This window comes from Pungitius pungitius, chromosome 19 (assembly GCF_949316345.1).
Source record: "Pungitius pungitius chromosome 19, fPunPun2.1, whole genome shotgun sequence".
Classification (NCBI taxonomy): Eukaryota; Metazoa; Chordata; class Actinopteri; order Perciformes; family Gasterosteidae; genus Pungitius; species Pungitius pungitius.
Window position 1 is genome coordinate 10,262,946 of NC_084918.1, and position 21,762 is coordinate 10,284,707.

Here is a 21,762-nt window from a genome sequence, read left to right on the forward strand (position 1 = left end):
AAACTGGATGGTTTTATAAGGATGGTTGTATAATGATCGAATATACAATTACAAGATAATGGGAGAATTAAAGAAATAATACTTTAAACCTCTCATTTTGTAGCCCTGATACACACAATCAAATATCCTGTACCCAACCAGCCTGCATTTGTATACAGTGTATTAACATTTAGAAACCGTACCTCTACCAAGGAATGTATAGTCCTAGGAGTCAGAGACACTTTGTGAAAAGCGCCTGAGCACCCTGCATAGAGTTATTGCTCGGCCAAGAACAATATCTAAGTATAGCATGGACTGGTTTTACATTCACACACACTGCTCTTCTCTGTTATTCTCAGTCGCTCAGTTCTCACTTTCACCCTGTTTGCCACCTGTCGACTTTTGCACTTTCAGCCACCGACTTCAAGCAATTAAGAAAATAAACAGAATGTCCCCGGGTCCCAAGGGTCCATTAATCTTTCTTTTTCCTATTACACCACCCTATAACTATAGCCTGGCAACATGTTTCATCATGTTTCATCAACAATGGGTAACCGGTAGACACCCACCACTGTGCAGCCCCCACTTCGCCACACCATATTTAAAATGTGTCAGCAGCAATTTTGTCATATTTATCACAGCTATATGACATGTTGAGATTAAATAGTGATGTGTGGTTATTGGCTTGCCATGGTAACAATAGAGCCCATTCGGGAGGGTTGAGCCTTTTAGTAGATGTTATTTATCATGTGGAAAAGTCTAGGAAAATAATCTCATGTATCATTTTTCACCTACAATTAACCATGAAGGCATTTGCGTTTCCCAGAGTGAGCAGCGGCTGGAATGTGAGTGTAGCAAGAACCGTGGGTCATGAGTGGATGTCAAGGCCATTTCTTTTAAATATAATAGCTCAAATAAACTTTAGTGGGTGGGAAGTTCTCGTACTGCTGACACCTTCATGTCAGCGCAGGGACTAAATCAGAGCAGGAACGTGATCACAGCGGTCATAACAGTCCATTTATAAATACCGCTGATGGAAGATGGAAGGTTCAAGAAGGCAGCACTCAGAGTGTTCTTTCCCTCTGTGGCACACAGACTGTATTTTTCAAAATGATTACATAAACCCAATCTTCATGCTAAGCTAGGCTGCAGGCTAGAATACATTTTTGCATGGAGATACGTAAAAGTGGTGTCAATATATATAATATATATCTAACTACTACCATACAAGCAAATTCCCCAAAGGTTCTTTGCCTTAAAGACTCCGGGCCCACATGAATGGAGAGGGTTGAATGGAAAAGGTTAAAGATCGTTTCCTGTGAACCTTAAGGTCAATTGTCTCTTATTAAAAAATAATAATGAAGAATATTGCTTCTCCAGTGTGTGTGTGTGTGTGTGTGTGTGTGTGTCCTTGTGCATGTTAAAAAGTGACATTTCAATAGTTGCCGAGGGGACGGATGGACCACTTCCTGACACAATGGCCTCAAAAAGTACCGGACGCTCCCAGAACTTCATAAACACCTCATCCTGTAAAACATATATTTTAAACTTCAAACAGTGACCTGTGCATGGTATAATCATTTTCACCCACTTCTAGCATATACACATTGGAGTCAAAGCTGGTTTTATGAAAGAGATGCAGTAGTGTTATACAGCATGGTGTGCTCAGGGCGACACCTCCATCTGTTTCCATGCTGTAACCGCCTCCTCTCCTCATCCCACTCTTCCTGTTGTCCGGATGAAAGGAAAAAGTAGAATGATTAAAGGGAAATACGGTACATAAGGAGGTTGTCTCCGTTTGGTTTCATGAAATCATGACTTTGTTGAAAGTTTAAATGGAGGACTTGCCAGAGAACTGTCAATCCGTGAAGCCAGCCGCCACGCGCTGCTCTGGGAACAGACATACACAACAACACCGTTGTGGGAATAGATGCATGATTTATGCACACTGTCACCATTACGCGAGGCTACAGCCCCCACGAGAGGAACTATTTATCCAGGGCAATAAATTGGATTAATTATATTTGCCTTACAATGTGCTCACTCTCAAGCATCGTTTCCATCGTTGAGGAGGCAACTCTGACTCACATCTGACCATCAGTGTAGAAAACCAACACTCCATCTGTCACGTGAACCAGCAGTGGTGTGACACTTGCGCTGTGCTCAGGTTTTTATAGTTTTAGCAAAACGCTAACCTGTCCTTTTAATCCTGGGTTTATTTTCATAATCGTTTGGTGGATGTTTTACTAGATTCATACCATTAGGAATTCAAAGAGTTTGTTATAGAAAGCTCTAGGTGTGAAGGAAACTTAGACTGCCTGCCAAAGCGGTGCAGTCAACCAGAACTTAGTGAGCCATCTATAATCAACCAATTTGGCTTTTCCTTACTACACCAGAGGGGGGAAAATTCTCAAATGTCTCTTAAATTATATCCTCTTCGACATTTAAAGTGAAATGTTGCAAACTTTATATTTATAATGTTATTTTTGACTCTAAACTGGTAACCAGGTGCAGCCTCGCCTATAAAAGGGCACATTAGCGTCCCCATACCACTCGGATGTGGCACAATGTTTTGAAGGTTATGATGGATGGGGAAAGCCCAAAACAACAATCTTTATCGAAATGCTTTTCAATCTGAATATGACCGCTGTTAAATCTATTGAATAATTATTCATGTAAAAATGTACGCCAAAAACGGTTAGTCAAAAGCAGCAGTCCAGGTTCAAACCAAACCCCTGACCCCCTTCTGTCTATTTGTAGCTGTATTCTATCATCAAATAAAATATCATAAAGAAAAACATAAATTTGTAGTATTATGGAGAATATATCAAAATTTACTGTTTTAAAACATATAAAAAGGGGACAATGCAATACCTAAAACTCTGAAGGAATAAAGCAATGTGTCCTCTTTATTTTTAAGCGACGTGTAGTGTCTAAAGTCGCCTTTACAAAGAATGACAGTTGTTTCATATCCTGTTTGCTGAAGGTTAGAAAGTGCCGGCAGGCTTTCACAGATCTACACAACATCTGGTTTTCACGCGCTGCTGCCGTAACGGCGCTCCCGGTCTGCCTGTGTCCCATCCACAGTCCGCATGCCTTTAAGGGCATTCTGTCGGAGGGGGCGTGCACCTCGAGAGTCGCTCTTTTCCACTCCAGCAGGGAACCTGTGCACCCACCGAGAGATTCGCCATGGCCTCAGCACTGAGTTGCACACCGTTCATGTTGTGTATTGTGTATATTTATTTATCGTTGCTGTCTACCAGCGTATTTTGCGACGCCGATGCAGAAGAAGACGAACATGCCAAGCACACGTACACGGTGGACATGTTCAACGAGGCGGTGTCCACTGCACCCCACTTTGTCATGTTTTACGCCCCATGGTGAGTGAAGAGTTTCCCGAGGCTAACAAGTTGAACAAATTAATTGCGGTAACCTGTACGGCCATGTCCGTTTAACACCACGCGCACAACAGGGAAACTGTTTGTATATAGAGCTATGTTGGAGCTAACCGGCAAGTTAGCAAAGAAGCTAACTAGCAGGCATGCTAGTCGGCTACCTAGCCCCGGTGTTCTAGACAGCCGGTGTGTTTAGCTTAGCTGCTAACTAGCCTAGCCAAACTATTAGCAAGCTGTACTTTACTGGGATTGCAGCACTTTTCACAAAAGGCCTCGGTGCTTAAAATTCTGGTTTTGTTTCGGCCGTTGAATTGTAGCTGCGAACTCTATAGTCAACGCCAACCTTAATCAAGGAAGTTACACCCAGTTTGTGGTGCGACGTTTCTTTACAGTTAACGTTAGTGCAGAAATAGTCAGTTAACGGTTGTAGTTCGGGAAGATGTGCTTACGTGGCACGCACCGGTTGACTGCAGCTGAAGTTACAACGGTTACAAAAATGTGGTCCACGGACCCTCGGAGGTCCGTGTGGGGGTCTCAAGGTACACAAGAAGGCCACCATCTGCCTTGCATTATTCGTGAGAATGCAATGCCTCAAACGTCCCTCTGAACTTTCATGCAACCATCATCACTTGACCCGTACCGCCTGTAATTCCACATTTCCACTGGCAGTGTAGATAAGTTGTATGCAAATGCCCCCTTGCTTTTAACCAGGACCACAGTTTGGACAAAAGATGGGTTGGACCAGACGGAGTGTTGTATGTTGTACTGAATTTGTACCACTGATGTGTCGTGTCCAGGTGCGGCCATTGCCAGAAGTTACAGTCGACATGGAATGAGCTGGCAGACAAATACAACAACATGGACGAGCCCCCGGCGTACGTGGTGAAAGTAGATTGTGTCCCAGACACCAAGTTCTGCTCCAATGAACACGGGATTAGGGGCTACCCCACGTAAGTGTTTGTCACACTAATTGTTGAACTCCGCTATTCATTTTAATTCTTTGGAATGAATTATATCAGCTGAGAAAAAAATACCGTTCATCGCTGATTGGCAGATGTTTTACATTGGCTTGTATTTAGTTTAATATTTGGTCTGTATCTTGAGGACATCAAGTTAACTGTAGGATGCTGACTACATGCTTTACCTGCAAACACAACAGTCACTGGACAATGATTAACAGAAGCTTTATAACGTTGTACAGGGTCATAGAGCTTGTAATGACACTAGTTGGTATTTGCATGGGTCACTTGTAAACGCTTGTGATGCAAACCATACATCTGCCTCTCCGTAATGTTTTCAATTCAAAATATTTATTGTGTCCCATGTAGGCTTAAGTTGTATAGGCCTGACCAGGAGGCAGTCAAGTACCAGGGGCCCAGAGATCTGCAGTCTCTGGAGACCTGGATGTTGAAGACAATCCAGGAGGAGCCTTCAGTGAGTTTTGGTCATTGTTTCAACACCACGGGCTCATAAACCAGCGACTCTCGCAGTAGAACGGTGGTATTTATAGATCCTTGTTTTTGTGTCCTCCAGGAGCCAGAGACCGAACTGGAGCCTCCTAAAGCGCCAGAGCCCAAGCAGGGCCTGTATGACCTGACTGCTCTCAACTTTAAGGCCCACATAGCCAAAGGTAAAGATCTAGCAGAACATTTTCAGTGCTTCAATGAAAAGGGTTAACACTTGCCCTAGGAAAATGAATTGTTACCATCCTCCTTTGTATTTATGCAGCTGCATCCTGCCTGCAACAGATAGTGTGTTTCTGTTGTGGCTCAAATTTTAAATATGCTTTCGGTTTTCAACCACACACAACCTCCTGAGAGAATGGAAACACTTCATTGCCTTGATTAACATAACCGACATTTCAACACGAGCACCTGAGTCAAAATCCACAACGTCAAGTCGACTCCGACAAACTATGTAACATTTGTCTCCTGTCGCCTGACGTTTCTGGAATTTCAGACAACGAATGCTAAAATAAACAGGGCTCACGATAATTGTCTTGTTGAAATTGTGTATTTTAAGCTCTGCGAAGGTTGAATGTTTTGGTTTTGAAGAAAAATAAATGATTTCTTGTTTGGAGAAGAGAAAAAGCAGGATATGACATAGACATTTTAAAATGGTGTTTATTGGTCCCACCTTCACATGTTGGCAACAGAGCTCCAGTACACGTTGTTTAAAATGTTGCGTATAACCTCTGTATAGGTTGTACGGTGTATATTTTCATATACTACAGGCTGGGTGGAGTTTGTTGTGGAATCAACTGCGCCATCAAGTCAAAAATCTGAACTCTTTGCTTCCCTTTTATGGATTTGTATTTAAATGTGTCCATGTAGAAATTGGTCTCCACTGCAGCGCATTTTACTATTTGTTTTTTCTTTTTCTTTCCATACTGTTGCTGTTTATTCAGTTTTTTTGGATGTTCTCTCGCTTCAGGTGCCCATTTTGTTAAGTTCTTTGCCCCATGGTGCGGTCACTGCAAAGCGATGGCCCCAACCTGGGAACAGCTGGCCACCACCTTTGAGCACTCTGATGATGTCAAAATAGCGAAGGTGGGTTCCTCAGATCTTTCAGTCTCACGGGTTCATGAATGAATAATCACACCACACACTATCCTGGGTAAAAATCACAGCTACAGAAGTATTTGTTTTAAAATAATATAAGCATGTTATCAAATTATCAGTAAAAACATAAGAATGCAACACCTGATTGTGCTTAAAGGGAGGGGATTATTTGCTGTGATGTAAAATTCTAATTCTAGATAAATTCTATTGCTTTTATTTCTGACCTAGGTGGACTGTACACAGCAGTACGAGGCATGCTCAGACAACGGTGTCCGTGGATACCCCACACTGCTCTTCTTCTACAATGGACAGAAGGTACGGAACAGTTTTTTGGCTGCTACAGACTTTTCTCTCCAAAGATCAGTGTATAAAGAGACGTCCCACACGGCATGGCGTCGCATGCCTCTGACCTGCTGCTGTCATGTTCTTTCTCATCGGCACCAAAGATGTGTTCCAAACTATTACAACCTCCAAGACATTACATCATACTGGAATTATTAAATGCATTAATACTAACATACTAAAAAATACCAGCATGTTAATCACAACAGCTATACATGATTACATTGGCGATCTGAGTGTAACTGTCATTGAAATGTGTCATTTTAATCTCTTTTGTAGACCGATCAGTTCAAAGGAAAAAGAGACCTGGACTCTTTCAAAGACTTTGTTGACAACCAACTGAAGGCTGTCGTCGCTCAGGCGCAAGATCAAGAACCAAATGAGGAACCAAAAGCAAATGAGATCCCCGCTGATGAGCCGGCGCAGGAGGCAGTGGAGGCGGCCGAGGTGGGTGTGGACAACAAAAACAAGAACTGCAATATGCGGTTAATGCGTAACACACTAAACCAGGACACTTTCTACATGCTGTACTGTGACCTACTATGCTATGACTTTTAATATTTTCACAACTTTTGTGAACAGACTATGCTGTTAAATTTTTTCCATACACTATATTTTACCACTTCAACATCCGAAACAATCACTTTGACAAATTATCTGACTTTTCAAATTTTTTTTCAGGACTCTTTTTTTCCACACGCTATGTTTTTACCTTCTGACTTTTCTTGGCATACCTTGAATTATGACGTCTAGATAATATACTCTGACTTTTTCCAAAACTTTTTATTTATTTGACATACTATGAAGTTTTAGGACCTAGTGAGGCTTTAAACAATGTAATTTAACAATTTAAACAACTGATTACTTTTTCAAAATACTGTGACTTTAATGACTTAATTATAGCTAGTTTAAAACTCTATACCAGGATTTATTTACAGCACAATCTTGTTTGTATGACAGGTTTTCTATTTTAACTTTTTACAAAATATGCTTTTTCATTTTTGATATGCCATGAGGAACTTTACTGTAATTTTTTAGTTATATTCCATATATTTTTTTGATAAACTATGCCCTTTTTTCCTCTAAGACTGAATTATTTTATTTAGTTTTCTCAACTTACTAAAGTACTTTTTTCACTATATTTTGCTAACTTAATCTTTCAACATTCTATGACTAACTTTTGAATTACTTTATAATAATTTGACTCAATGACGACTTCTTTTTAAATGACCACATAGATGGGTTGGGGGTCTCTGTTAGGTAATCATACGGGTCATCACAATCGAGCACCGGTAATATCTGGTTTTCTCTCTGCAGTCCAGGGTTCTGGACCTCACAGAGACCAACTTTGACGAGACTGTGGCAAAGGGCCTCACCTTTATCAAATTCTACGCTCCGTGGTAAGAAGACATTTTATTCCTCATCTTCACTGTCCTTTTTTGAAAGTATTACTCACTGACAACTTTTAAATGTATAAATATGTCTCGGCCACTTTAAGTGATGTCATCCCTGTGTAATCCTGCTCTACTATAGGTGTGGCCACTGTAAGAACCTCGCTCCGACATGGGAGGATCTTTCCAAGAAGGAGTTTTCCGGCCTTACTGACGTGAAGATAGCCAAAGTTGACTGCACTGTTGAGCGCACACTCTGCAACAAATACTCCGTAAGTATGTGGGCGTCATCCGCAGTTTATACCTCAAGACACCATACAAGCAGTACTTTGATCCCTTACATAACCCTCTGTCAACTTTTTTATTTTTCTACAAGATTAAGTGTGTTTACAGGATGTAATAAAGTGAAGATGGTGGTTTTAGTGCAGAGCCATAAAACAATGTCACTGCTACATACTTTAATGAGATCAGACTGTAAACCTGAAGCAGATTTAAGTCATGGGTAAATGTTGGCACATGCGTTTTGATCATTAAACCAACTTTATCAATGTGTACAATGCAAGTTGTGCTACTTTTTTTGAGTATGGTGTCGGAGTTAACTTCAGTAATGCACCATCTTTTTTGTTTATTGGTAAATCTTGAACTGCTGCCTCAAAATAAAATGGTTTTGATGGATGGCAAAGCAAAAGGATGACGCAGCTGTTTCTCTTCCCTTCCTATTCAGGTTCGAGGTTATCCCAGCTTGATTCTCTTCCGCGCGGGGGAGCAGGGTGACGAGCATCATGGCGGGCGGGACCTGGAGAGCCTGCACAGCTTTGTGATGAGGCAGGCCAGAGACGAGCTGTAGCCAAAACCCTCCACCACTCTGCTGCATATCTGGCCTGTGGGACACCACTCTCTCTCCTACAGTAGCCAAACCTCCCTCTATCTCTCCCATCTCGGGTTCTCTTCAGAAAGGAGTCAGACAATGACTGAATGTTTCAGCACAGGTGTTTCTTTTGGGGGGGGGGATGTGGATACATTTTTCATTGCTGTTGCCCAACCTTTTAATGAAAAATAGTTTCCTATTGGTTGGGTGTGGGCATGAAGAAATACGTCTGGAACCACTCTGCAAGCACTGCTCAATAAACCAGAATTCCTTGCAGCAACAGGTCTTCTGTGAAACGGGTAGCACTAAAGGAAAGCAGCGCAACTTTCTGCCGGTTAAAAAAAAGTCTTCCGTAGCCATTTGCCTTTTTTAATTGCTATATTTTTTTAACGTGGGATCTGTTGTTAAATCACAAGCCATGCATGTTAAGGTACTGTCACTTGAACGTTAGTGTCACCCATATGTGAAGTAGAGGCCACTCTATCCATGCCAGCGATGGCTTGTCTAACTCGAGGAAACGCCCCAAAGCCTCAAAGAAGTAGTGATGAATGAATCGTGATCACAGATCCGATGTTTTTTTTCTTGAAGACGATGGTCATCTTTTGGAAAGAGAAATAAATTAGGCAGACTTGGTATGCTGACCCATTTTCTGACTCATGTGATCTCAATCATTCATCACTACTCCTCACACTGATCTATTCTCATCTTAGTGGTTGAACCAGCTACCTCTTGAGTAACTTAGCTTTCCTGCTCCTAGAAGTTAATTATCTGACGTGTCTGTCACAAACGGTGACATTAGTCTTGCCTTTCCCCCTCTGATTAAAACCTTTTTTTTTTTACTGAAGCGTTAACAATCAATCCAACAGTTCCCAGGTCATCTTTCACAGAACTGGTTCTTTGAGCAGTTTTGTTTTTCTGGAACGGACTTCACCCACATGTGACGCATGCTAGATGCTCTTTGACCTGAAGAAAGTAATCTGCACGATGCAGGGCACTTTTTATTGTATAACCCGGGTACACAAATAGTCAGACACAGCAGTTTTTTTTACTCTTAAGTTTTTATGGATAGCACATGGTCTAAGGAACTCCAGTGACAGAAGTATTTCCCCCCTATGAGTCATGGGTTGTGCACTACCCATGGGTTTTGTACAAAAAGTGAATGGCAAATTGTAACATGAGATTTCATAATAAAAAATAAGTTTGTATTTTCATTTCGTTCTTTCATCTGTCTAAGGTATGTGTTTCTTTTTTAATAAAAGGTGCAATAAATAAGCTGAGAATGTACAAGTATTTACAAAAAACAGACTAAACATGATCAAAAATGTAAACAGCAGCTTACCAGAGGTATATTTTGTAATTTATGATTGGTTAGGCACATACGGTATTGATTGTTAGTTTTTCATTCAAAGCTCACAGTAACATTCAATTGGAAAGCTGTTGCCACTTACCATCAGGGATCGTTTCAGAACGCTACAACAAACTGTTTTTGACGCTATACAAACCCCAATCTCTTGGTGTGCTGTGAGGGGGGAAGCATTTGTTAACTTTGAGAGTGCAGCAACATGGAAATGGCCGGTAGCGGTATGTCGAAGGGATAAGGCTGTATTCTTCGGTTCTTTGGAGAATAACCTCAGTTTAGCCACAACATGCGTCCATGTTTAACCAGCTCGCAGTGAGTCCGACAAATATTGACAAGAAGGGATATTTGGAGCAGTGCGCTACTAAAATAGCCAGCGGTCACTTTGGTTCAGTCCTTATATTTTAGGAGGGCAAATAAGGCCTAAGAAAAAAAAATGATTAGGAAATATGAATCTCATAACTAATGTATCATTCAATTGAGTTTGTAGTTTTCCATCTATAAACTACTTTGACCTGGTGACGTCAATGATTATTTGGTTGGTTTTGAAGGCTTTGATAAAACTGGGTGATGCGCTGCAGAGAAGCTGCTGGTCCTTATTGGAGCCTCCTCTGGAAGAAGGAACAGAAAGCAGCACTCTGACTGGCCCCACAACAGTTCAGTGTAGCCCTCTCCCTCTCCACTAGGGAGGAGGGCAGTAGCCTCTTACACACACTTCCATAAACACATACACAAACTAGAAGTCCACGTCACACACACACTCTCACTCAATCGATTGTTTTGTTTGTTCAGTTGCAGACCCTCCACAGCCAACGGAGGAGGTGATTGACAGCTCAGGGGGCTCGACAATGAAGGGGAGAAGTTTCCTAAAACTGAGTCCCAAGAATATTTGTATGGATCATGTCAACGATCTTTCAGGGTGGACGTTCCTTGCAGGATGAGGATTTAAACCGACAGTCTGGCTGAGTTCAACGTCACACCCAGGAGTCCCTTTTGCAAACCCAACTTGTAATCCGGCATGGTCGGCCCTCGGTGTCGGCATCAGTGGCAGCCGCACGCCCGCACCACCATGTTCTTGTATTTCTTCAGTATGACGTTGGAGTTGTCATCAAAGTAGAGCACTGAGATGGCGTGGAGCTTGGTGGGGGCACAGCATGGCTTCGGCACGTTCTCCGGGTTCATCAGGTGCACCTGACAATCAGAGGACATTCTTTAAACCTTTGTTTGGTATAGTGAGGAACTATATGAAGAAAAGTGGTATATAAAAGCCGTTACAAAATATAGTGGGTCCAAAAGGTAATTTTAAAAAGTGTCAAGAATAAAAAAGACAGCAATTTGAAAAAGGTTATTGAATTGTATAGAATGCTGAAAAAATTCAGTTTACTATGATGATGACAAACAAGCTATTGTATGTATGTATGTCAAAAGAAGTCATATTGTTTCCAAAAGTCATAAAATCATAGTATTTTAAGTTGGAAGAGTTCGTAAAGAATCATTGGAAAAAGTCACTGCATTAGTACATTAGTGTGGTATTCCAAAGTCTTAAAAATGTCATTGTATATATTATGTCCTAAAAATTAAATAATCATAATAATCATGATGTAATAATTTACGAAGAAGTCTTTAAAAAGGCCTTAGTGTTTTAAAGTATTCCGTGTTAAAATATCCTTAAATAATAAGCCATAAGTTCCTCATTATGTAGAGCGACACGTTTTGCAATGAAATAGTAACATGTCATAAAAAAATCATATTGAATCTGATTTCATAGAATGGTAGATGTCTTGATGAGTATTTTCATTCTTAAGTCACGGCCAAAGAGGTTCTTTGAGTTGTGAAAGGGATTTCGACCACCAAATCCCAATGAATTCCTCATCACGTCGAGGAGGGTGTTTTTGCTAAACTTGAAGAAATTCCCTCAAATAGTTCCCATAGAGGCCCCAAAATGGACCGAAAAAAAAAAAAAAAACTCAACTGTCGTAGTTATTGCTTGAAAAAAAGATACAGACCCTTTAAAACCTTGTTTTATCCCGCAGGAACTATAGCGAAAAAATTAAACCTGCAGCGCCCAGAGCGGGACTCACCAGAGTCTGAACGATGGCGTGGTTGGTGGCGTTCATGTGGGCGTTCAGGGGGAAGGAGCACTCTCCGTCACAGTAGTTGGCTGCATAGCCTTCAGGAGCGATAATCCAATCCTGAGAGAAACGCATGAGAGAAGGCGTTAGACGTTTTTTTTATGCAGCATCGACCAGGTACAGAGACCCAGAGGAGTCCCGTTGGCCCGTCTTTAAAGACGGGCCTGCTCAAACACTTGAGTCTCTCCTCCTTCTTTCCTTCCTTCCTTCCTTCCTTCCCTCCTTCCTTCCTTCCTTCCTTCCTTCCTTCCTTCCTTCCTTCCTTCCTTCCTTCCTTCCTTCCTTCCTTCCTTCCTTCCTTCCTTCCTTCCTTCCTTCCTTCCTCTACCTTTCACATCTCTCCAACTTATTTTGGTTTTCTTCCTCTAGTGTGTGTTAATACGTCTCTGTCTTCCTCTCCTGTATCGCTCCCTCTCATTCTGTCTGTGTGTGTGAAAGAAAGTGCTGGCAGTCTCCCTCTAGATGTCAGTGCTGTGTTAACAGCTTGTTGGGAGGGATGTACATGACTCCTTCTATGTCTTCCTCTATGTCTGTCTCCTTGTAAACACACACACACACACACACACACACACACACACACACACACACACGACAGACTTTTTCTCACTTGAGTTCAATATAATGGAGTGGAGATTTTAAGAAAGCAACTATTGAGACACTCGAAGAAGACGTGTGTGTTTATGGATCCTTAAAATATAGATTCTCTCGGTTTCTGTCAGCATTATTAATTGGTAAATCAAACTAGCCGTTAAATGCCGCCACCAAGGATCACTACCACCTGACCCCCTGTGTACGCTGTTCGATTGGGTTAAATGAGGAGACGTCGGCTACCTGCCAGCCCAGCTCTCTGAAGCTCACGTAGAGCTCGTGTCGTCTGCACGCCGTCTTCTGATCGCTGCTGTTGTAATCTGCAACAGAACCACACAAATTGTCAGGAAGTTGCATCTCGCGCACCGACGTCACCGTTTACCGCCAAATAAGAGGGGAGAATCGGACCTGCTGTGAATCAGAAACATCTGCATTATGTCATTCATCGCTCTCTCTCTCTCTCTCTCTCTCTCTCTCTCTCTCTCTCTCTCTCTCTCTCCGGAGGCCCAACGTGATGATGGGACGGCCAGAACTCCTCCGCGGGTCGAGCTACTCACGAGAGTGACTCATGACGTGTGTCCCGCAGCGGGCTGCTGGGGCCGCGCACGCCAGGGGCGTAGCACAGATGTCACAGCGCTGCACGCGCCTCGCATCCGCCTGCCGCCTAATGAGTTTGAACGCGGGCCTAATCGAATTCCTCGCCATCCAAACGTGGCCTGGCGCGAGCTGACGGGGGCCGTGTGTGTGCAGAGTCCAGCTTCGCCCCCGCTAATTATCTCCGTTCCCTCCTGGGAGCGGCGGCGGAGGCCTCAGAGGCCGTCCCAGGTACAGGTTGGCTCTCAGCTCGCAAGCCGAGGAGGTCATTGCTGGCACCGGCCGCCGCGCTGAGGTCAGCGGCGGAGACGCAGACTTTCCACTGACGTCCTCCTCGCCCCGCGTCTCGCCTCATTGGTGTTATTGTTGCGATTGTTGTTTTTGTTACTAAAAACCACCCGGAGAGGGAGACAATGAAAGAGGGGAAACAAAGGAAGGCTGGTAGTGTCAACACGTGGCCTCGGTGGCCTTTAGGCCGGATGGTGGCTGTAATCCGTCCCGTGTTCGTTAAGTTCGTTAAAACAACGCTAACCAAATGTTTGAAAACCTTCAAGCGGCCGTTTTCGGTGCCACAGGTGATTTGGGGTCACGATGCTGGTTTCAGCCGGGAAGAGTTAGTGCTGAATATATTTAGGCTACAACAACTTCACACATTGCAAGAAAAAAAAGCAGCTTTGAGTCCATCTGTAACTTGCTCCCACGTTCAACAGATCTCTCAGATTTGCTCATTGCACAGTCGGCCCTTTTTAATGAAGCCGCTTCGTTAAGCCGTGAAAGCGTGGATATGTGCTTCACTGTCGTCTACAGAAATGCACATTTACAATAAACCGTTGCCAAATAACAGATTATGTGTATTTACAAATGTGTAGGTGTGTATAAGTGAATGTGTTTCTGTGTGTGTGTCACACATCAATAACTCACCACAGCACACTTGTTTAGTCAGCTGGATTTTGGGAGAAAGGGACACACACACACACACACCTTATATACAAACATACTTGATTATGTAAGGGTCATTGATGTTTCTTACATCTTTACGTCTATCATCCATTACCACTGGTAGACGTACACACACACACACACACACACACGCACACGCACACGCACACACACACACACCGATGACCTGATGTTGTGAGTTTTTATTTAAATTGACCAGCACTAGTTGCATTAAGATTTCATCATAAAATGAATTTTTATTCACAAAAAGACGCACTGCACAGACTTGTGACTGGGCAGTAAGGAGGGAGGAAGGAATAGAGAGAGGAATGGAGGGAGCATCTGAAGGGCACATTTACAGGTGATCTAACAGTTTCTTTTTCATTGAAGCAGAACATGTCCTCTGATTAGATGTGTTTGGTCCGTGGGGGACAGGAAACGAGAGGGGACACTGGCGAAGACAAACAGCCACGAAATGAGGTCGAATAGTCTGTGGCCTTCAAATACAGTCAGGTGTTTCCCCAGTTTACGGCTCCTTCCTCTCCAATAGGAAGGGCAGTTCTAATGTGGAAATACAGTCACTGGTGTGTGTTTTTGTGTGTGTGTGTTTATGTGTTTATGTGTGCATACATTGGCCTTTCCAATCAGCCAAGCGTATGTGTCCAGATGATACAGATAATATGAGGCCAGCTGCTATAAATCTTACAGATATTTCCTATAGTTGAAAGCTGAAAAGAGGAACTGACATATTTCCGTATTACAGGAGGGACGGGCTTTACGGGCTTTATTCATGACTCCGTAATGGAATATGGATCACACAGGTTTTATGACGTTCGGGCTTTCTATTTCTATCCCAGTCAAGGTGTCTCTGTGAATAGCTGTATTGCACCATAACACTGCACTGAGCTCCAGACTTCATGAATAGACTTCCTGGTGGGCTTTCTATGGCAGCCAGGATGAAGGTTTAGACTCCGGTCTGCACACGGCTCCTCGCCAGGAAGTTCACCTGAGTGCTACGGACGCAAGGGGAACGCTCCAAGGCCTTTAAATAATAAGTCTGTAGTAGTCTTCCACTTGTTTGAATAATTAAACATTAAATAACAAGTTAAATCTTATCAGCGGATATATTTTCCTTTTCCTTGCACCTCCCCAAAGCCATAGTGGTTTAGAGTCTGTGGGGTGCTTTAAGAGGAATAAAGCTGATATTTACTGTGGGCTTTCATTGAGTGTAAAGGCCTAGATTTGTGGTGGCCATAAACCACATCTCCCCTTCCGGCCTGTAAAAATGTAATGCCACACGGCTACCGCTGAGCTCCAGCTCCCAAGAGGCTTCATTCATTTCTTTTTCCTTTCCTGGACAGAACACAGAGGTGGGAAGGAGTCTCACTCTACACATTTCACACATATATACACATCTGTATGCGACCATTTACGACCACATTAATTAACGGGCTGTTCTTACCCCACTTGTGCGTATATAAGTAAGTTTTAAATATAAAATATACAACATAGTTCAGATCGTTTTTCCCTTTTACATTCAAAAAATAGATTGACCTTTTGTAAAATAAGCTTCTTTGATAGGATTCATGCATCTGGAGGCTAAGTGTGAAGGTTGGTAGCTTAACAGCTGACTCTTTCCAAAGCTAACAAAATCCAAATTAAACATCTAGATTGAATATTTTACACAAAATGTTGAAGAAGAGAGTGAATAAGGATATTTCCAAACACTTTTTAAACCCCTCTAAGCATTGGCAGCACAGGAAGAAGCAAACAGTGAATTTGAATTCCACCTGCTTCTGCTGTCAGGGTCAAATATTTGAATATCAGATGGAAGCAGGATTTCCCTTTACTGACCTGGAGCCAGTGGAACTGAGCTCCCCGCCTTATTACCGCAGCGTACCTTACTGTTACCTGGAAATATTTCTCTGGGAGTAGACAAGCAACCATTTGATCATGTGACACTAAAACTCTCCTATGAAGCCAATTCCCATGAAATTCATTGAGGTAGGGAGCCACTAGCGGTTCCCCAGCGAACACTGTTCTCCACTGAGCACCAGCGCCATGGCTCTTTAACACTGAGACGTTCAATATAATGTGCTGCGCTGATATTAACCTCTCACTACACTAGCCGCCATTCATCCCTCCCCAAACACTTTCCCCAGCACCTACGCTAGGAGGAAAAAGCTATAAGTCATATTCATGACATGTTGCTAGAAAAATACAAGAATTAAATGGTGCCAATTCAGACTTTATAGCCAGGGTGTTTGGTCCAGGAAGCGTGTGTGAGTGCGTGTGACATATGACATTAAAAAGTAATTTCAACCCCAGTGGGCCACAATCTCACTGTAACTCTATAGCCGGTCCATTTACGCAATTTCTCAAATCAAGAGTGAGAAAAGATTGCAGCTCTTTCCAGTATCAATTACATAGAGGGGGGTGGTGACAGAGGACTTGGGTTATTTAGGCCCAATGTTGGAATCTGGGTCACTAACCCAGGAGGAGGAAGGAGAGAGTCCCGATGGCCTCATTCCTTCCCGAAAGGAGAGAGGCCATGAACAGCGACATGAAAGGAGAATGTCACTCTTGTCCCTGACGTCCCCTCTCCCTCCCCTCCCCCCCTCCAACCACTACTACTGGAGTTTATCTTTCTTCCCGTCTTTCATCACAGAGGTTATTAAACCCTGCGAGGGAGCTCCGCCATTTCTAATTACCCCGACGGTAAACAAAAGGTCGGCTGGGGAGGGAGCAAGGAGGATGAGGAGGTAGGAGGGAGGAGGGAGGAGAGGGGAGACAGATGAAAATACACGGCTGGCCGAGCGCCGTGTTATTATAATTCTTTTAGCGAAGCTGTTAGCGCGGTCGGCCTTTTAGCCGTGCAGCTAATGACTGGCTAGGCCTAATTACAGGCCGCCTCTCTGCAGCCGGGACGTGATATTCCTTCCCCGGATGGTTGTTAACCTCCCCCACAGCCAAAGCCCAACCCGACTCCCATTACCTCCTCAGCCGTCTTCGCCCACAAAACCCCAAATTACCTTTAAAGGTGTTGTATTGTTCTTTTGGCAAGGTACACAGCGGCATTTTCCACCGTGCACGCACCAGGCACACCCAAGCAATCCATACAACCAGTGCATGTTTAAGAAATGAACATAAACTAAACTAGAACTAGAACAATATGGTCAGTAATTAAGAAAAGAAGCAGCTAATTGTCTGCTTTGTGCGCAGATGTGAAAAAACGCAGGAGACATATCACACCCTAATCTCAGGACTCGATTGAACTCTTTGGCTGAATTTGTTGGATTTTGTCATCTGGAAGGCATTTATTATCACATGTTATTTTAAATCCAGCTCAATAAAAATGTGAAAATGAAGAAATAACAAATCCAGGGACCTCAAAGCGAGTACAGTGGGGAAAGTTGAGTTTGATAGTTTTCGCAGACAAAGAGGCATTTCAGTCAATTGTAACGATGCAAAGCAGAGCTGCCAAATGTAGGAAATGAAAATCAACAAAACACATCTCACGAGGCGTTGATCACTCTCGAAAAGAAGACAAAATGTTAATGAACTAAACAAGATGCAGTACGATCAGCGGCGCGGTCCGGAATGTGCGATTTAGGCCGAGGAGGGAGACTATTTTTAGAAAGCACACACGGCAAAGTAACTCATGCTCGTTTTAAGTGCCTCGATGTGGAGGTTAATGCACACAAGGGCACTTAAAAACAAACATGTTGCTACCTTCCGGCCATAGATGTCATGTTTTTCTAGGGAGAAAAAAAAGAATCGGGGTGAATTATTGGGGAAATACTCCTTTTAGTTGCCGCTGTGGTGGCCTGAGCTGATGTACTACAGCGCTGCGCCGAACGGACCACTGGGGTGCAACGTCCACACTTTGTTTCTTCTCCCCCCCCCCCCCCCTGAGGGCTCCACAAGACGGATGCTCTCCCCGTCCCTCCTGGTCCTCCTCCCCGCCTCTGGAGTGAGCGATGCGGTATTGAAACCATATGCCCTCCTGAATTCCTCGCGGATCCTCCCATCCCGTCCAATCCCAGCAGCCCTGCGCTGGCCACGGACACTCGGCTGTCGCGAGGGGGGCCTCCCCGCTTCCTGTGCAGGATCTAAATATTTACACTCCCCGGCGTCCCGAGTGGTGAGGCGGTGGGTTACGTAAAGTCCAATCCTCCAGGACGCCTATTTAACAGTTTGTCCTCGTTAGAGCAGATTCTTTCAGCGGAGAAAGTTTTTCTCATCCTCATAGAATCTGTTACACGGAATGAGACTGAACTACCGATGTCACAATGTGGATCTTCATCAAGGCACCTCAACTTCAAGTGTGAAGACCTCTCAGAGACAAAGACCACTGGTTATGAGAGAGTACACTTCTGCTAGGCTACACTCCTGTCTGTCCCGTGAGTCTTCCCCTCGATGTCATCTGAGGGGGAAGTCATGCAGGAATTGTATTTACAATCTGTTGTGTTAACGGCAGCACACAGCAACTTGCTGAGAAAGTAAAGGAGATGTTCTGAACAAACAGGAAATGGGGCCAAAATAAATCTCAATGAGGGTTAACGAGAGCAAACCCAACCTGTCCCACGAATGCTTCTGTACATCACGCAGATGGTAGAGCCATTTAACGGAGGAGCGGCAGAAGCAAAGCAAAGGTAAATCGCTTCCCAGGTAGCCGGCCAAGTGGGGCCGTCTACAGCTGTGTCGGTGCACCCAGCTGTGTTCTGGCACCAGGGAACCCAATGGGAGCCGGATTTAGACCGGTTTTTAAGCTGCAGACTTGAGACATTTTAAGCGGAAAATCTTTTGGGATGTTTAGATTTAGACTATTTCTACAAAATCAGACATTACTATGCTCACATATATTGCTCACATATATTTCTGATTGTGGAGTTGATCCAGGTTTTAGGCTGATTAAAGTGATACAGGTTATATAATGCTATGATCCTTCCGACAAATGTTTAGGAAGTAGCGTGCTAGACTTTAACCACGCTTTACCTGTATTGTCTAGTAATCTTTCTCATATTTCAACTAGTAGCTCCCATGCACAGACGTTGAGCATCTTCAGAATTAAACGTGTTAAACTGAGAAATATCAGCATCACTTGGAGACATTTTATTGAAGGCCGCATGCACAGCGAGGTCAAAGGTTTGAGCCATAAAGGCTTAACATTAACATAATGCTCCATCTATCAAATCAACCACGGACGACCATTAACAGCAGGCTCCCTGAGCATTTCCTTTACGTGCTGCACTAGTCACACAATGAAGCCTCACAGGAGCAGCTTAGCTGTAAGCGCTGTAAAGTCCGGCCAGAATCACACAGCAGGTGAAAGGTGGGCGGATTAGGGTTTGATTTAATTTGAAAAGCTTGCAGAGTTCATAACATGAGGCTTACACCTGCTCATTACATCATTCTGCTGAGCAGGAAGAGAAGCGGGGAGGACTAATGAGGAGGTTCAGAGGATGAGGTCACCTGTCAAGTCTCATTCGCCGTGAATATATACGGCCACTATTTTGTGTCTTAGACATTTTTCTGTGTTTGCAACAAATTCTAATGAGCACTTAAAGTGTTTCACAAAGCCACCAGAAGAGTAAACAGTCCATTTGTCTCATAAATCTCTTCGTGCTACAATTTTTTTCCTGAAATCCTCTCTCCTCTGCACTCTCCCTAACATAACAATGCAACTCCACCTCTCAGCTCAACTCTTCTGCAGAGGCGCTACACAGCACCACTTCAAAATCAAAACATTGTATGGAGCTCTGAAAAACTTTACATTGACAGCTCAACGCGCAGGCTTCAGGATACGCTTCCTCTGTGCAAAGAAACGGGCTGATCAGAGGGAGATCCGGGTGAAGTCAGGTCCGATCCATCAAGTGTCTCGAGCGGGAACACTTCTAACACATGCTGCACATGTCAACGGGTTAGACTTCGGATGTGGTGAGGGTTGGATTGAGGTCAGTTATGCGTCTGACTGTACTGTGGTCGAGGCTCAGTGTTCGTGCAGCGGACTGACTGACCTGCCGGGCCTAGCCCCCTGGATCCGTCCTGTGGCTGCGTGGACCGGTTGCGGTTCTGCTGGCGCCGCTTACCGCCGGCAGAGCGGGCGGACCGGATGTGCACTTCGCTGACTTTGAAGAAGGCCACCATGAAAGGCTGCTTCTCCAGCGCGCCATTGCGTCCGGCTAGCCCCGCCTCCTTGGAGCTGATGCTCCGCCCTGTTTCAGACGTCGCAGCTTTTAAAATCTCGCCACGGCGAGGTGAACTATGATGGTCCAGGGGTCGCCGTAAGCTGGGAAGAGTGTGAGCTGAATTTCTTACCGCCGCTGGTCTCCACGCTGACCTGCAGGCCCAGGTTGTGTACCGGGCTCATCACCCACAGGTTGCTGGTGGCCGTGATGTCAAACTCCAGCCAGCCCTCCTCGGACGCCCACAGCCTGCGGGACTCCAACAGGAAGAGGTCTGCCTCTCTGGGAGAACAGGGTAGGGGGGGGGGGGGGGGGCAGACACACAAACAGAGGGGAGATTATCATAGAGATGTGCTGGGGACTGCAGGTGGTGGGTGGAGCCGATTGGCCAAAGAAACTTGTCTCCGGGTACAGGTTGCCAAAACTGTCATCTAATAAAAAGATGATGGGAGAAGAGAAATAAGCAGCTGTTATAACGCCTTGCACTCTCACTCTAACTGAGAAATACGTATTCAATGTTTAATTTCCCAAAATGCATTTCACTTCACAGCGTTCAGAGTAGCCCGACCAGGTTCAAGCTCTTTGAGGTTTTCCAGACCGGTGCTGTATTCATCAAAACGGTTTACTAATGCTAATTGAAGAATATTATCAACATTTTAGAATAAAAAATGGAGCCAAAAAAAGATCTCCAGAATATAGAGTACATGAAACAAGGAGGGTGGCAAACTAGTAAGGTGAGAGCAAAAAACAGGAAAACTACTGTGGCCCAACTTCTGATGAGAGAGCTAGGAGAAATAAACTGCCTAATGTGCTTGACTCTAATAATGATGCACTGTATATATAGTTGGAACATTGTATTTCATTTATTTAGTAAATGTACAGCATAAAATGCAGTGCCATTATACTGTAGCTGAGAAACCCAGAAGAGAATTCTACCTCTAACCAAGGGAAACACAGGAGCTGGTGGTTTGTATCAGAGTAACAGAATCAAAACAAAACGACACAAAGATGAATAGCTGTACTTAAAAACAAGAGGCTGGGATACACACTGCATTGGGTCTGACCATACACTCTACCTCTCTGAGGGACAGGAAAAAAGGAAGGCATTAAATCTGTGGTATCCGGCTACAGGTATGTTTATGTCATTTACAACATTGCTAGTGAACGAAATCCGGCTGCAAAATTAAATAACGTGTCAAGCACGGGGAAAAAAAGAAAAAAAAAGCCCTCACATGATGCAACTGAGGAGGAATTAATGAAAAGAGAGCAGGAGAAATGTACAGAAAAACACAGTGTGAGTGATAAGAGGCCCTCTCCTCCCACCATCCCATTACAGTAGTAATGACACAGCGACCCTCCTCCAGAGCCCACATCAAAGACCCACAATCATCCAGGTGTTTGGAGAATGCCCCTGCAGTCATGCATCAG

General features: G+C 43.8%; 2 protein-coding genes across 2 annotated transcripts in view; one reads left to right on the forward strand and one right to left on the reverse strand.

Moving 5' to 3' along the window:
- The first annotated feature begins 3,097 nt into the window (after window positions 1-3,097).
- txndc5 (thioredoxin domain containing 5) lies at window positions 3,098-9,375 on the forward strand. The gene is made up of 10 exons (XM_037455800.2): window positions 3,098-3,359; window positions 4,172-4,324; window positions 4,703-4,808; window positions 4,908-5,004; window positions 5,808-5,923; window positions 6,164-6,250; window positions 6,557-6,724; window positions 7,595-7,677; window positions 7,811-7,940; window positions 8,393-9,375. Exons 1-10 carry the CDS (start codon window positions 3,169-3,171, stop codon window positions 8,513-8,515), a joined length of 1,254 nt encoding a protein of 417 aa, XP_037311697.2. The 5' UTR covers window positions 3,098-3,168; the 3' UTR covers window positions 8,516-9,375.
- A 198-nt stretch (window positions 9,376-9,573) lies between these two features.
- bmp6 (bone morphogenetic protein 6) overlaps window positions 9,574-21,762 on the reverse strand; it is a 37,868-nt gene continuing 25,679 nt past the window's right edge. The window contains exons 3-7 of the mRNA XM_037455799.2: window positions 20,468-20,616; window positions 20,167-20,364; window positions 12,857-12,933; window positions 11,975-12,085; window positions 9,574-11,084 (exon numbers count right to left, since the gene is read on the reverse strand). Coding sequence (XP_037311696.1) covers window positions 10,935-11,084; window positions 11,975-12,085; window positions 12,857-12,933; window positions 20,167-20,364; window positions 20,468-20,616 — 685 coding nt within the window. The 3' untranslated portion in view covers window positions 9,574-10,934. The remainder of the gene's footprint in view (window positions 11,085-11,974; window positions 12,086-12,856; window positions 12,934-20,166; window positions 20,365-20,467; window positions 20,617-21,762) is intronic.